Below are 13,824 nucleotides of genomic sequence, written 5' to 3'. Positions count from 1 at the left end.
AAGTTTAGTCTAGATTGCTCCTTGCCCTTTTCCAAAAGTTAACCTAAACCTTGATGATGCTAGGAAGTTACCAATTTCACTAGTCCCACCTCATTCCCCAGAACCAGATCCGGCAATTACTTCAATATTGGACTGGAAGCACACTGAAGGAGAAAATTCTCCTAACACTCAAAAACTCTTGTCCCTCTATCCTCTTCAACACAGCCATCCTAATTTAGACTGGCAGAGTTAAACCCTTTGCTATCTACTTTTCCATAGATTTTATACCTCTAATTTCCTTGCAAATATGTTCCTTCTGTTTAACCCACTAATTGACAGCCTTAAATACACACCATTAGCATAATGATATCTTTACTGTTAACTAAGCTAATAGATTCTGTCCTGAACCCCTTACAGACATGTTATCTCTCCAAGAATGTATTATGCTTGAAACCAATATTGTCAGCACTCCTGCTTTCATTCCTTCCATAACTTTTTGTATCCAGGAATATTGAGTATATGATCCTGTCCTTGCTTTGTGCCAGATCTCCATTATTGCCACAACATCATATTCTATGTGGACGTGTGAAGCTCACTAACCTGATTTACCACACCTTAAATTCATATACACAATATACCCAACTTAGTTCTTGTACATTCCATCTTACTCAGACTCCACCCAGTACCAGTCTTACTGTATTTTACTTGATCAATCCTAATTTCCTTACTTGATCTATCCTATTTCTTTATTGCACCTTGTTTTCCCATTCTAACATTACATCTTAGTCCTTAGGCAGAACCAATCCCAAACGTAGTATGCAAGATCTTTCAATGGCAGAATCCAAATTAGAAGCCATAGACATGAGAAATCCATTGCGTAATCAAGGAGAAATCTCTAAGAATGACGAAAATGTAGAACTTGTTGCCACAAGAGGGAAATAATGTAATTGCATTCAAAAAGGCAGTGGCAAGTACTTAGTTGGAGAAAGGAACAGAGAATATGTTTACAGGGCAATATGAAGTAAAGCAAGAAAAGATCCATAACAAGCATGAACATCTTCCTATACCTGTTGGAGCCTGCTCCTGTGCTATGAAATTCTAAGACATATCTTTCCCAAGTGAGATTTCAAATTGATTGATCAAATTAGACTATGACACACAATGAGGTAATCTAAAATGAGATTTAAGTCACGTGTTTGAACCACAATACAACTGGGCGCTGCAGTTCTAATCGCAAATGAGAGATTTTTAAAATGTTTAAAGTGTCCTTTTTAATTTGAAGATAAAATGGAGCAAAATGACCTATTAGTTCTGCCCAGTGACAAGCCAATGTGATCTGGCTGCTACAGGAACTGAGGGCAAGGCTTAAGTTCAAATGAAACTAAGATGCCCCAAGCATGAATGAGTAATAAAAAGCAGAATGCAGGTGGGAGTGCATTCACTGGTTCAAGAGACAGGACCTTTGGAGATTTCAGGACACTGGAAAATTTGCCTTGGCATGATCAAGAAAAGTCAGTAGTGACTCCTAGAAGTCAGTCTTGTGAATTCCCAAATTGAAGGAACTACTTTCGTCAGACACCGACTCAAGTGAAATAGGAACAAGAAAACCTGTTAAAAGCTGGTGAATAACTTTGGACTGGTTTCTGTAAAGTCTCTGGACGAAGTCTTGCCAAAAAAAAATGTTGTTTCTGGCGAGTAAAGCAGTATGTTTTTCTCCTGAGGAACCAGTTGGTTTTCCCTTCAGATTCTAACACACACTGCCAAAAAAAATTCAAGGGGGTGTGAGATTCTTGCTGTCAGAGGGGGTGGGGCTTAAACGTGCCAGCAAAACCCGACTGCTCAGAGATCGGGGCACCGACTTTAAAAAGGCACCCCGATCAGAACTCCAAAAACCTCCCCCCTCCACTGAGCAGAGCAAGCATTCGCTCCACACACACGCCCCTCCCCATTACCAGCAAAGAGAGAGAGGAAGAATCAAAGTCGCATTCTCAATGGTGAGAACCGTGACTTCCGGACCCTGAGACCCTATCACAATGTCGCAAACGTGAGCTCAAGAATTTGCCCTGCAATTCTGCAGAGAGTGTGGTAGAACATATAAACATGCTGGAGGATTCTCAGTCATGTTAGAGAGTTAGGGGTGCGGGGAAATGGAGACATATTTTTTTCTAACAGTTTATTAGTTGCCTACTGTTGATGTTGTTCATTTTGTTTACCACAACAAAAAGTCTTAAAAACATGAAATTGTGTAAGCTCAAATCCCCAGCAGGACTTCAACCCAAGGTCGTATGATGCAGCAGTGAACTACCACTGATCTTGAGATGGTAAAAGACAACAAACAAAGTTCAGGTTTAGTGTAGCACAAGTCACTATCCTATTAATGCTCATGATCCTTGCATACTAAAAGTAGTCTAGGGTGCCCAGTAGGAGTCAGTGTTTTCAAGAAAGAATAAAATTGGATGTGGGCAGAGAACTGTAAAATTAAATCTGAGGAAAACACTGTGCAACGTGGAGAATGCAAAAATTTAGTTAACATTAATAGATAATATACAATTGGGTCATGAGTTGTGATGTAGTGATAGGGCCCATTCCCCCCAAATTCAATTTAACTGATCATGTGAGGTCACATAATAATTGAGTTCATGAATTTTATAAAAGTCAACAACATACTAAATCAAAGACAGATTTCAAAAACTATGCAACAATTGCCATCTCGTTCCCTGCCGTCTGATCATTTATAAACAAATATATTGAAAATCAAGTTTTTGCATCAGGCAAGTTTAGGGATTGTGGTACAACACCTGGTTTTTCCCTTTAGGAGCAAAATAAACAAACTTAAATCCAAACAGCACCTTATATCCAGAGTATGTCTAATGTGATCAACAGCAAAGTGATGGGCCTGAATTATCAGAAGCAAAATATTTTTAGTCACAGAAACTGAACTAATCACTTAAATACCATGGCTACAATAGCTTGGAATCTTGTGGCATGTAACTCACTTCCTAATTCCCTAAAAGCATATGCATAATCTACAAGGCACAAGTCAGAAGTCTGATGGGATACTCTCCACTTGCCTGAATAAGTGCAGCTTCACACTGAAGAAGCTCAACACCATCCAGAACAAAGCAGTCCACTTGATTGCTACCCCTTCCATAAACATTCAATCCCTCCATCACCAGTGAACAGTGGTAGCAGTTATGTACCATCTACAAGATGCAAAGCAGGAGTTCACCAAGGTTCCTTAGGGAGCACTTTCCAAACTCCTGATTGCTGTCAAAAGCAGCAGAAGTATGGGAACATCACCACCTGCAAGTTCTCCTCCAAAACACTCACCATCCTGAGTTGGAAATATATCACTGTCTCTGGGTCAAGATCCTGAAATTCCCTAACAACATTGTGTGTACAGCAACACCTTGGGGACTGCAGCAGTTCAAGGAGGCAGATCACCATCACCTTCTCAAGAGGAACTAGGAATGGCAATAAATGCTGGCCTCGCCAGGTGACGGCCATATCTTGCAGACGAATTAAAAAACAGAAAATGCTGGATAAATTCAGCAGGTCTGGCAGCATCTATGGAGGGAGCAACAGAGGGAACGCTTCAAGTCCAATAAGACTTCATTCTGCCCCACCTTCTCTGCCCTCTTTCCAAGGTGAAAGTGACATTGCAGTTTAACACTCAATTCAACAGTATGACGTTGGACATTTGAATGGGACATATGGATGGGAAAGGTTTAGAGGGATATGAGCTAAATGCAAGTAAATGGACCTAGCTCAGATTAGGAAACCTGGTCAGCATGGGCAAGTTGAACCAAAAGGCCTGTTTCCATGCTGTCTCTCTTTCTCTCTGTCACTCTAATTCATTACCTCTTTATCCCTCTTCAGTTCTGTAGAAGGTCAGGATTAAGTAAAAGTAAAGATTGACAAAGATGTCAAACACAATACAAGGGTGTTAAGGGTGACATTGAGGACTGAAAAGTGCTAATAGTGGCAGAAAGGCAAGTCAGCAGAATGTGTTAATAAGAGAACAAATGTCAATGCTCAGTGAAAGCAAAACAAGGGATGGATGGCCCCATGAGGGAGAGATGGGATTAATACTGGGGCAAACCAAGGAAACCAAAACACAAGGGAATCAAGATGGAGGGGAAGTTATTGAATTCAATGTTGAGTCCAGAAAGTGCCTAAGATGAGATGTTGTTTCAGAACATGTGGGCATGAAAACAAGATGCCGAGTTGAAATGGCAAGCAACACAAAGGTTGAGGTCATGCTTGCATATGGAGCAAAGATGTTCTGTAAAGCAGTTATCCAGTCTGCATTTAGTCTCTCCAGTACAGAGGGAACTGCATAGGAGCAGCGAATACAGTGGACCAAACTGAGGGAAGTGCAAGTGATGGTGCTAAGGCTTATGAGTTGACCAGGGTTCCATGAAAGGAGTGGTCCCTGCAGAATTCTGATAGTGGGGCTGGGGGGAAGCATTGAAGGGAAACGTGTTTAGTAATGACATCCTGCTGGAGTTGGTGGAAATGACAGAGGGTGATCCTTTGAATGCAAAGGCTGGTGGACATGATAGACCCTATCATGATTTTGGGAAGGAGGGGTCAGTGAGAGTGCAGAGGTTCAGGAGTGAGGCAGGGGCCTTCATTCAGAAAAAAGGTAGACATAAACAGTTGTTTTCAAAGATGGCATCATCAGAATAGATGCAGTGGAGATAGGGACAATGGGATGAAGTCCTTTCAAAGAACTGGGTTTGAGAAGTTTTAGTAGTCAAGTAGCTGTGGGAGTAGTGGTGGTTAGTCTATTGCCAGAAATTGAGACAGAGGTCAAAATGGGGCCAGAGATAGAGAACGTGAAGGAGAGAGATGGAAATTGGAAGCAAAAGAAAAATTTTTTTTTCCAGATCCAGGTAAGAACATAAAGCAGCATTGATACAACCATTGATGTAACAGTGAAAGTGTGGTGGGAGTGGGCCTGAGCAAGATGAACAAGGAATGCTGCACATACCCCACAAAACAGATGGGCATAACTGGGGCCCATGCACGTACCCATAGTCTTTTATTTACGGGAAGTGGCTTACATTAATGGGGAAATTCCTTCCTCCTTCTGGAACCACTGAGCATCATCACTACCAATTCAGTTTCAATGCTTGAAAGAACCTACTCCTGAAAAAGCAAGAAATGTTAATGTAGTAGTATTCTCCAAATATAAGTGTTTTTTAAATGAATCTTACCGAACTCTCTCTTCTTCAATTCTGCGCAAATCTGCATCCCTCTGCAGCACCCTCATGATGGTCGCCTGCTCCTCTTCTGTCAGATGACTTAAATCAATCATCTTGTCAGCTAAATCAGACTAGTTACTAAATTTAAAAAATTGATTCAGTTGCACATTCTTTGAAAAGTGGGATTTTGATTTCACATTTCTTTACCACTAATTTCCAACTCAACTATTTGAATACTGCTCAGGTGACTGGATGGCTTCTAACTTTTTGGGAAAGTTATGCTAATCTTGAGTTAAAGGTGAACTTCATGTCCTCCGATATTCAAAAAATTGTGAAAGCAAATTCTTCACTTCCTTTGCTTAGGCTAGAAGTTCATGGTGTTTTTTTTTCCCTCCCCTCAGTTGTGCCGTGCATCTCAAATGTTTTCAATAATGTTCAACAGGCCCTGAAACAAAAAGAAAAAGAAAATTGTCATTCAATTCCAGTTTAATTACAGGGTATGTAAAAGTGGTTCATCTAGGTATCCAGATCACCAACCACCTGTCACGGTCGCTCCACTTCAATACTATAATAAAGAAAGCCCACCAACGCCTCTAATTTCTCAGGAGGCTAAGAAAATTCAGCATGTCTGCTACGACTCTCAACAATCTTTACAGGTGCACCACAGAAAGCATCCTTTCTGGTTGTATTACAGTTTGGTATGGCTCCCGCTCTGACGGAGACCACAAGGAACTACAAAGCGTTGTGAATGAAGCCCAACCCATTATGCAAACCAGTCTCCCATCCATTAACACTTTACATTTCCCACTGCCTCGGAAAAGTAGCCAGCGTATCGAGGACCACACACACCCCAGACAGACTCCCTTCATTTGAACGTAAAAGGAGGGAGAAAAATCTTCTCTACAGTAGGATGGAAATTGGGCAAACTCATCCTGTGGGCAACAGTAAGCAATGCAGGATTCATAATAAAACTCCCTGATCATGATGCAAAGTCATAATTCTGTTAATTATTCCCCCAGTGTATAGGACTTACTTTCCTCAGCGAACATGACGACAAAATTTGTCGGTCCTTTAGGGATAAATTTTCAGGCACTGCCAAGATTGGAAACAGAGGCAGACAGTATCCAAAAATAATGGGCTGTTTTCATTAATAAAAAAGTGGATTTAGGGTCAACAGAGCCCTACTGAGGTGGAAAGGGAATTAGGCTTAAGGGACTGGAGCTTTCACATTTATCTTCAATTTGATGATAGAAGAGGCAGTTCAACTGCTTGGAGGCAGACACCCAGCAACAGGGGATGGATGGGGTGGGAGGGCATATTCTGGACAGGCCTCAAACCTCCTCATCCCTTGACAGACAGGACGTTTGAGAGTAATTTTACATCTCCATTAAATGGCATCTTGAATTTTAGTCCCTAATCTCATCCACTCAAGCACAACTCCTTACTCCTGCTCATCAGGAACTAAACTACATTCTCCCCAAAATACTAACAAGCAAATTGAAAGTAGACAAATATTAATTTTTGTCTCATTCTCACTTATTTCTGTTCTACTGTCCACAGCCTAGTTCAGCTTTTTGTGTTTTGGTGGGGAGGCCGGCAGAAATGGAAAAGGAAAATTGGTTATTGATACAGTTCTGCAAGCAATGGAGCAAATTAGCCTTTGACCTGATTTGGTAGCTATACAGTTGGTATCTATGACACCCATGCAAAAAGGTCAGCACCACAGTATGTTTGATAATTAAGAGTTAATCACTAACATTATGTGGGCCAGCTTTACATTGCACTGCAGAAGAAAGTGTCTTTGGAGCAGGAAGTACAGAACAATACCTCTGTGCTGAAAGCAGCAAGGTAGACAAAGCGCGGGATTTTCTGGTCCCACTCACCCCAAGGCCAGAAAAACCCACCTGTTCAAATGGTCCATGTCCTGCCCACTTCGATTCCCGTGGCAGGTGGAATGGGAAAATTCCATTCACAGTCTTTGGAAATGCTTGGTGGTATCTTAGTGGGCACCTCCAAATGAAATAACACCAGCTTTGGATCACCCAGTTACATCTTCTCATTTAACAATGCCACTGAATATAGGCTATGACATGATTGGGGTGGGGGAAGAGAGGGGGAGAAAGAAAAAAAAGAGAGAGAGGGAGAAAGAAAAAAAGAGAGAGAGGGAGAAAGAAAAAAAGAGAGAGAGAGAGAGGGAGAAAGAAAAAGAGAGAGAGAGAGGGAGAAAGAAAAAGAGAGAGAGAGAGAAAGAAAGAGAGAGACTGAATATGTTGGCTCAAAAAACAAACCGCTGCTTGGTGAGGCAGTGGCGAAAACAGATTTACTTTTATAATACTGTGTGTCCCCTAGATATTCAGCACTACCTGTCAATCTTGGACCAGAAGACAGAAAGAGATTGGAGACAGGGTGCAGAAGAGAGAAAGAAGAGGCAGTGTGTTGTGGAAAAAGGTGGGGAGATAGATTGTTGAAGGAAGACTGGGGCGGGCAGAAGGGGAAATTTTCTGGGCTCCCTGCAGCATATTTCACATGGCAGGTCATGGCACGCCTTTTGCCAGTGCCAGGAAATTCTGATCCCACCACTGTCAATGAGATTATCCATTGACTCCACCCCACATTGTCAGGATACCCACAGCAGGGGTATGCCTTTGGTGGAAATCAGAAGAACCTGCCAACGTGAATAACCAGAGAGAGAATTATGACCCAAATCATAAAGAAAACAAGTAAAAATCCGACAGACTAAAAGTTCCAAACTTGGAGTATGTGTGATGTCATAGAGCCTAAAACATGTTATCTCTCGTTTGGGATGAGAGGAGTTAGCTATTGGGTACACGCAGCAGCTTGAAGTCTTTACAGCATACATTTGCCACACACGCACACACACACACACACACACACACACACACACACACACACACATATCCTCACAATGACAGTAGTGCCTCAGAAGTGGCAGGTAAGGGAATAACTTCTAGCTGTAGGCATTTAGCAAACACAAATTATGCTTGTGACCTTTAAGAGGAAATTCCAGTTCTATAGTTCGCTGTTAATATTACTCAGATCGCACAATTTTGCATAAACCCATTTGAGATGCTTTGCTGCACATTATGAATGTGGTAATGTTACTTCTGTTCAGCGGCTGTTTTATCTAACCGCATTATCCATTACACCACTTATCCCATCCCATCCCCGTTTCATGATCATGTGATAAACAGAAAAAAGGTGCCATCTACATCTTATTTATATTTCCCATTTGCTGTTTGTAAACAACTACAAACCATTAGCAACATGCTGAGTACATCAGTGACACAGTGATTAGCACTGCTGCCTCTCAGCACCAGGAACCTGGATTCGATTCCCAGCTTGGGTCACTTTGTGTGGCGTTTGTGCATTCTCCCAGTATCCAAGTGGGTTTCCTCCCGGTGTTCCGTTTCTTTCCACAGTCCAAAAGACATGGTTAGGTGCATTGGCCATTTAGTGCGGCTGAGCAGGCGCCGGAGTGTGGCGTCTAGGAAATTTTCACAGTAACTTCATTGCAGTGTTAAATGCAAATCTGTTTGTGACAATAAATAAACTTGCCTGACTTTTAAGAAAGTAGTAAAATTATAAGCCACAAATTTTGGATTAAGTATGTACTGCATCCATTATTAAAAAAAGGTTTGAACACACTAGCTCGGAACACTTCAGAACCAATTCAGTAAGGCAGACATTGGACTTCAAACAGTACGCACTTTCAAATCCATCAGGATTTCTACTTAACAAATTAAGGCATGCTGATGCTGCAGAAAGTCTTTAAAAATTATCTGATCTTTAAAAGTCAGTGTAAAAATTGATACAGGATCTAGATATGCGACATATACAGATTCTGCATTAATAAAACATAGAACTTTTTGAAACAGGACAAACCTTTGTCTAATACAAGGAACAGGAATAGGCCATTGCAGCTGTTCCAATCAATTAGATCACATTTGACAATCATTTTCCAACTTTGCTCTAATTCCTTGCTTACATTTAAAAAAATCTCAAAAGTTCCAATTGCCCCAGCATCCAGAGCAACGCTGGGGTAAATAAGGGAGAGAGAGATGAAAACACATCCTAATTTCTCCTAACCTCGACAAACTTTTCAACAGCTTAATGGCTTAATTCCAATTATAAAACTACGTTCAGTTCTGTCCACAATTCCCCCACCCAGAGGAATTGCTTTTCATGTCATCTTACCCACTAGAGGAAATTACTGCACATCTTTTATAATTTAAACATCTGTTTCAGGCCATGCCTGAACCTCAACAGAAACTGTCACAAGTTTGAGGATTATCAGATAATTAGGTTTTAACCTGTATTTTCAAGGTAAAGATGGAGGAGGAGGTGACCTTCTACTCATTCTGCCCGGTGGTAAGCCAATTTTTCAGTTTGGACAAATCCTAATCATTTTGCCTATAAAATGAAAAGCACAAAAATATTAACTCATTTGAAATCTGGGATCCTTTGAGACTCTGAAATTTAATAAGTTCAATTTTTAGAAGATTAAAAACCACTCCTAACCCAAATAAAACTCAGATCTCACCACTCGATGTAATAAAAAATGTTCAAACTCACTCCTACGTACAATTTTCAAAAGCTAAACTGCAATCCCAATTAGCAAAAGACCAGCTTTCTTAAAAATGCAGAAGGAGTTTTACCAGATACTGCACAGGGTTGTGAAGATTGCATGCACGCATGTTAATTATGTAACATATTCACAATCCAAAGTATAGTTGATTACAGAACATCCTTAAAAAACAGGAATTTAGAAGCGGCTACAATTGCTTTTATAGTGGCCTCATGATTTTATATCAAGCTACAATCTGTCCATTAGATCACTTCGCCACAGAGTGAAGTTGAGCAATTGCCTCAAAGTTTTTACGATCCTTGGTCAGACCCACAAATTGTTACTGAGGTGACTATCTGACTGGAGACCAATGACATTTGTTAGAAGAATGAGGAGTGGGGGAGGGATCTCAGAAAAACCTATAAAAATTCTAACATGGCAATGCAAGAAGAATGTTTCCAATGGTGGGGGCATCTAGAACCAGGGGTCAGAGTCTGACGATACAAGCTAGACCGTTTAGGCCAGAGATAGATAAATTTCTTCACCCAGAAGCGGGCAGCTTATCGAAGTCACTATCACAAAGTAGTCAGGACAAACCATTGAATATTTTCAAGAAGCAGTTAGATATAGCACTTGAGGTGAAGGGGGAAATCAAGAGGGTGCAGGGGGTGGGGGGCAGAAAGAGTTGGGATCAGGCTATCAAGTTGGATGATTAGCCACGACCATAATGAATGGTGTAGCAGGTTCAAAGGGCTGAACAGCCTCCAAGCTCCTACTTCTAATGTTATAAAGTAGATAAAGTGAGCTTTAAGATACTTGCAAATAGAATAAGGTAATTATATTCTGCGGATTTAGATCAGAAAGATAAAATAATTTACATCACAGGAGCAAGTGGTATGTGAATTCACAGGCAAACTTTGGTTGGACACACCACGTATACAATAAATATGCCCAAAAATGTATTCCTCAGAAGATTATTTTTGCAGCAAGAATGGCCACTTTCAGGCCATATGCCATGGCAAGTAACCTATATAGAATAAGATAAAAAGAAAATCCTTTGAAAGATGACAAGATCCACAAATTAAAAGATATTCATGGTATTAAGATGTCTTTCCTTGAAGATCCAGAAACCAAACTACACATGTAGCAGTTGCAGCTCTGATGATGACCCGAGGTTGGAGTGAGAGTCCTCTTCTGCAACTGTGCAAAAGAAAAATCTACATGGGCCAAGAGATTGGGAACTCAGGATAGGATAACTGAAAACAAGCTTAAAAATCACAAACTCTGATATTAGAGCTGTTCACTCTTAAGCAGGAAAGCTTTACTGATTTCCATCGAGGAAAAACTAATAAAAAGATGTGCCTAAAGCCTTCGGAGTCAAAGTTCCATATAAATTTCCTGTTCACATAATTAGGAAAGCAGTGTATTACATCGCACAAAGCCTGTTGTCCATTCTTGCTAACAAGGCAAAGAGGACAGTTGACTCTGTTGAAACATAGGGTTATTTCATTTGTACCAGGACCAGCAAACTAGTGTTCAGGGATGATCCCAGTGCCAAAACCCAACAGATCTGAATTTGCAAATATTGATTTTTGGTAATTACCCCTCGTAGAAGAATCCAAGTTGCACATAACCTGTACTACACAGTTTGGGATATTATGTTTCAGATTACTCTTCAGCATCAGGTGTTAGAAATCTTCAGGATGACAATGTCAAGTTTCCCAAAGGACAGGATTGGGTCAAATGTCACATGGATGATGTTCTGATCCATGGATCCACTCAGACAGAACACGAGTACAAGCTGTGCTACAATGCCTACAGAAAGGACTTGTGCTTAAGAGCAGACTCTTCACGGAGATAAATACTCCCAGTGTCAGAGTTGATCCACAGAAGATAAGAGCAATCAAGGAGTTCCCAGTTCTTTGGAATGTGCTTAAAATCCACAGATTCGTGGGTTGCGCTAAACCAATAAGAACGTTGCTACCCAATCAAATAGTCAACAAACGTAGAGTTTGCACATTCTCTCCATGTCACACAAGTTTCCTCTGGGTCCAGTTTCCTCCCACAGTCCAAAGATGTACGGGTTAGGTTGACTGACCGTGCTAAATTGCCCCTTGACATTAAGGGGATTAGCAGGGCAAAAATGAGAGAGGTTATAGGGAAAGGGCCTGAGAGGGATTGTTGTTGATGCAGGCTCAATGGGCTGAATGGCCTCCCCCTGTACCGTGGGGATTCAATGAGCCACTATGTCAACGGTTATAAAACCACAAAACACGGTTCTGGGAGAGGTCTTGGAGGGGGAAAAAAGTGCCATCATCACCGAATAAATGCAGGATTGGGAACGTTTTCTGACCAATCAAATGGTCGCCAACAAACGTGGAGTTTGCACATCTTCCCTGTGCCTCTTTTCAGATATAAATGGAAAGTGCTAACCAGTTTATTATGCATCCCATTCACTGACAGACTGAACAGATATGCAATGATCAAGAAAGAAGCATTACTGCTAAGTGGACTGCGAATAGCTCCTAATCTCTATTTCAAGATGAAGACACAACACTGACAATCTTAATGAGTGAGCAAAAATGCTTCCACAAGTACAATGATCCAAGATGAGGATGAGGAGGTTTGATGCAAAGACACAGGCGTACTCAAGATAACAGAAGTCAAGCAATTGCAGAGTCTCACTCCTTGAGCAATAATTATACATCATTGAAGCAGATATTTGGCATACATGGAGTCCCAAAGTTTATTCAGATAAGAGGCCAGAACCTTCCAGCCGTGCATGCTGGCGGAATTTTCCAATCCCACCAACACACCCCCATGCAGGTTTCCCGGCAACCAGAAGCGCACTCAACAGGGAATCCCATTGACAACCGAGAGACCAGAAGATTATGCACTGGTCAATGGCAGGCCACCTCCTACTGCCACGAAACAAACAGCGGGTTGCTCGGTAATTCCCACTCTCTATGTTGTCAAAAGACAAAAAATATTATGCACAGCACATTAAAAAACAGTGTCACCTTAAAAAACATTACAAGTAGTGCCAAGGACTTGTGTAGATATGTAGTCATGGTTTTCAGCTCACTGTCTTTTCTCCAACTTAGAAGCTGACTAACTATCCTTCTTAAGCCTTTTTACATCATGCATTCTGATCCCAGGATTTAACAAGCCAAGCGTCACTCCAAAAGGCAATGATTTGTAAATAATGAAATCACAAGGTAGAGCACATAAACAGACCCATAGCAAAGTCTTGCTTTAAACTACGGGCAGTCTCATTGTTGAGTTTCCCTCTGTATATTGCTTGACAATTGATCATTTTTATCGGGTTCTACTATATTGATATAGTAGTGATGGCAAAACTGTTACCCTTATTGCGGTCAGCGATTCCCAGTTCCTCCGCAGGGTGCACTGTGCAGAAGTTCTCGTAGGTGACGATCTTTTGAAAGTCACAGATTGATTCAAATGTTCATTTTTGCTCTATTTTCTGTGTAAAATTCCTTGGAAAAATAGTTGCATCTTGTTGACTGTGTAACTGGATTTTTTTTAAGAGTAGGATATTAAGTTCATAGTTGCTGCTGAATAACCTCTCAGGACCTGACCTAATTTCTCCATTGTGATCAATTACTTTTTTAATAAAATTCATCATCTACTCTAATTGTTTGAATTCTTATCAGGATTTAATACTCCACAATTAGACAGCAAGCACTAAGATGCTAGTTCATTGCAGCAGAATCCAAGTGCTGTTCTCATTGATTTTCATTCGCTTTTAAATTTTGTGGTAGGGGCCATTAGCCAACAATCTGAAGTAGGGCCCAATCCAATTTCACCCTTCTCTACCCAATAACACAAAGATCAGCTATCACGTCCCAAAGGAAAAACATTGACAACTTCAAACTTGATGGTCAATTGCTAAAACAAAAGTCGCATTCCAAGCAATTTTTTAAAATTTGATTAAGGAAAATTGTAAGCAACTGCTTGTGCACAATACCAAAATATTTTTAATGGTCAGAGATGCTAAGATGAAAAAAATGCTTCAAAGCTTTTAGTAAA

At 40.8% G+C, this 13,824-nt stretch overlaps 1 protein-coding gene across 7 annotated transcripts in view; it reads right to left on the bottom strand.

Annotated features, from left to right (window-relative positions):
- Positions 1 to 13,824, bottom strand: part of sytl2a (synaptotagmin-like 2a) — a 126,261-nt gene that overhangs the window by 90,903 nt on the left and 21,534 nt on the right. For 6 of the 7 annotated variants that reach the window (XM_080197053.1, XM_080197051.1, XM_080197052.1 and 3 more), the window contains exon 2: positions 5,202 to 5,634. In XM_080197053.1, coding sequence (XP_080053179.1) covers positions 5,202 to 5,302 — 101 coding nt within the window. In that variant the 5' untranslated portion in view covers positions 5,303 to 5,634. Of the gene's footprint in view, positions 1 to 5,048; positions 5,179 to 5,201; positions 5,635 to 13,824 lie in introns of those variants that run through there. The other variant, XM_080197055.1, reaches the window with a different exon arrangement.

Source organism: Carcharhinus amblyrhynchos, chromosome 10 (genome assembly GCF_965287045.1).
Source record: "Carcharhinus amblyrhynchos chromosome 10, sCarAmb.v2.hapA, whole genome shotgun sequence".
In the NCBI taxonomy this organism is placed as follows: Eukaryota; Metazoa; Chordata; class Chondrichthyes; order Carcharhiniformes; family Carcharhinidae; genus Carcharhinus; species Carcharhinus amblyrhynchos.
Note: the sequence above shows the minus strand (reverse complement) of the source record. Positions and strands in the feature narration are given on the sequence as shown.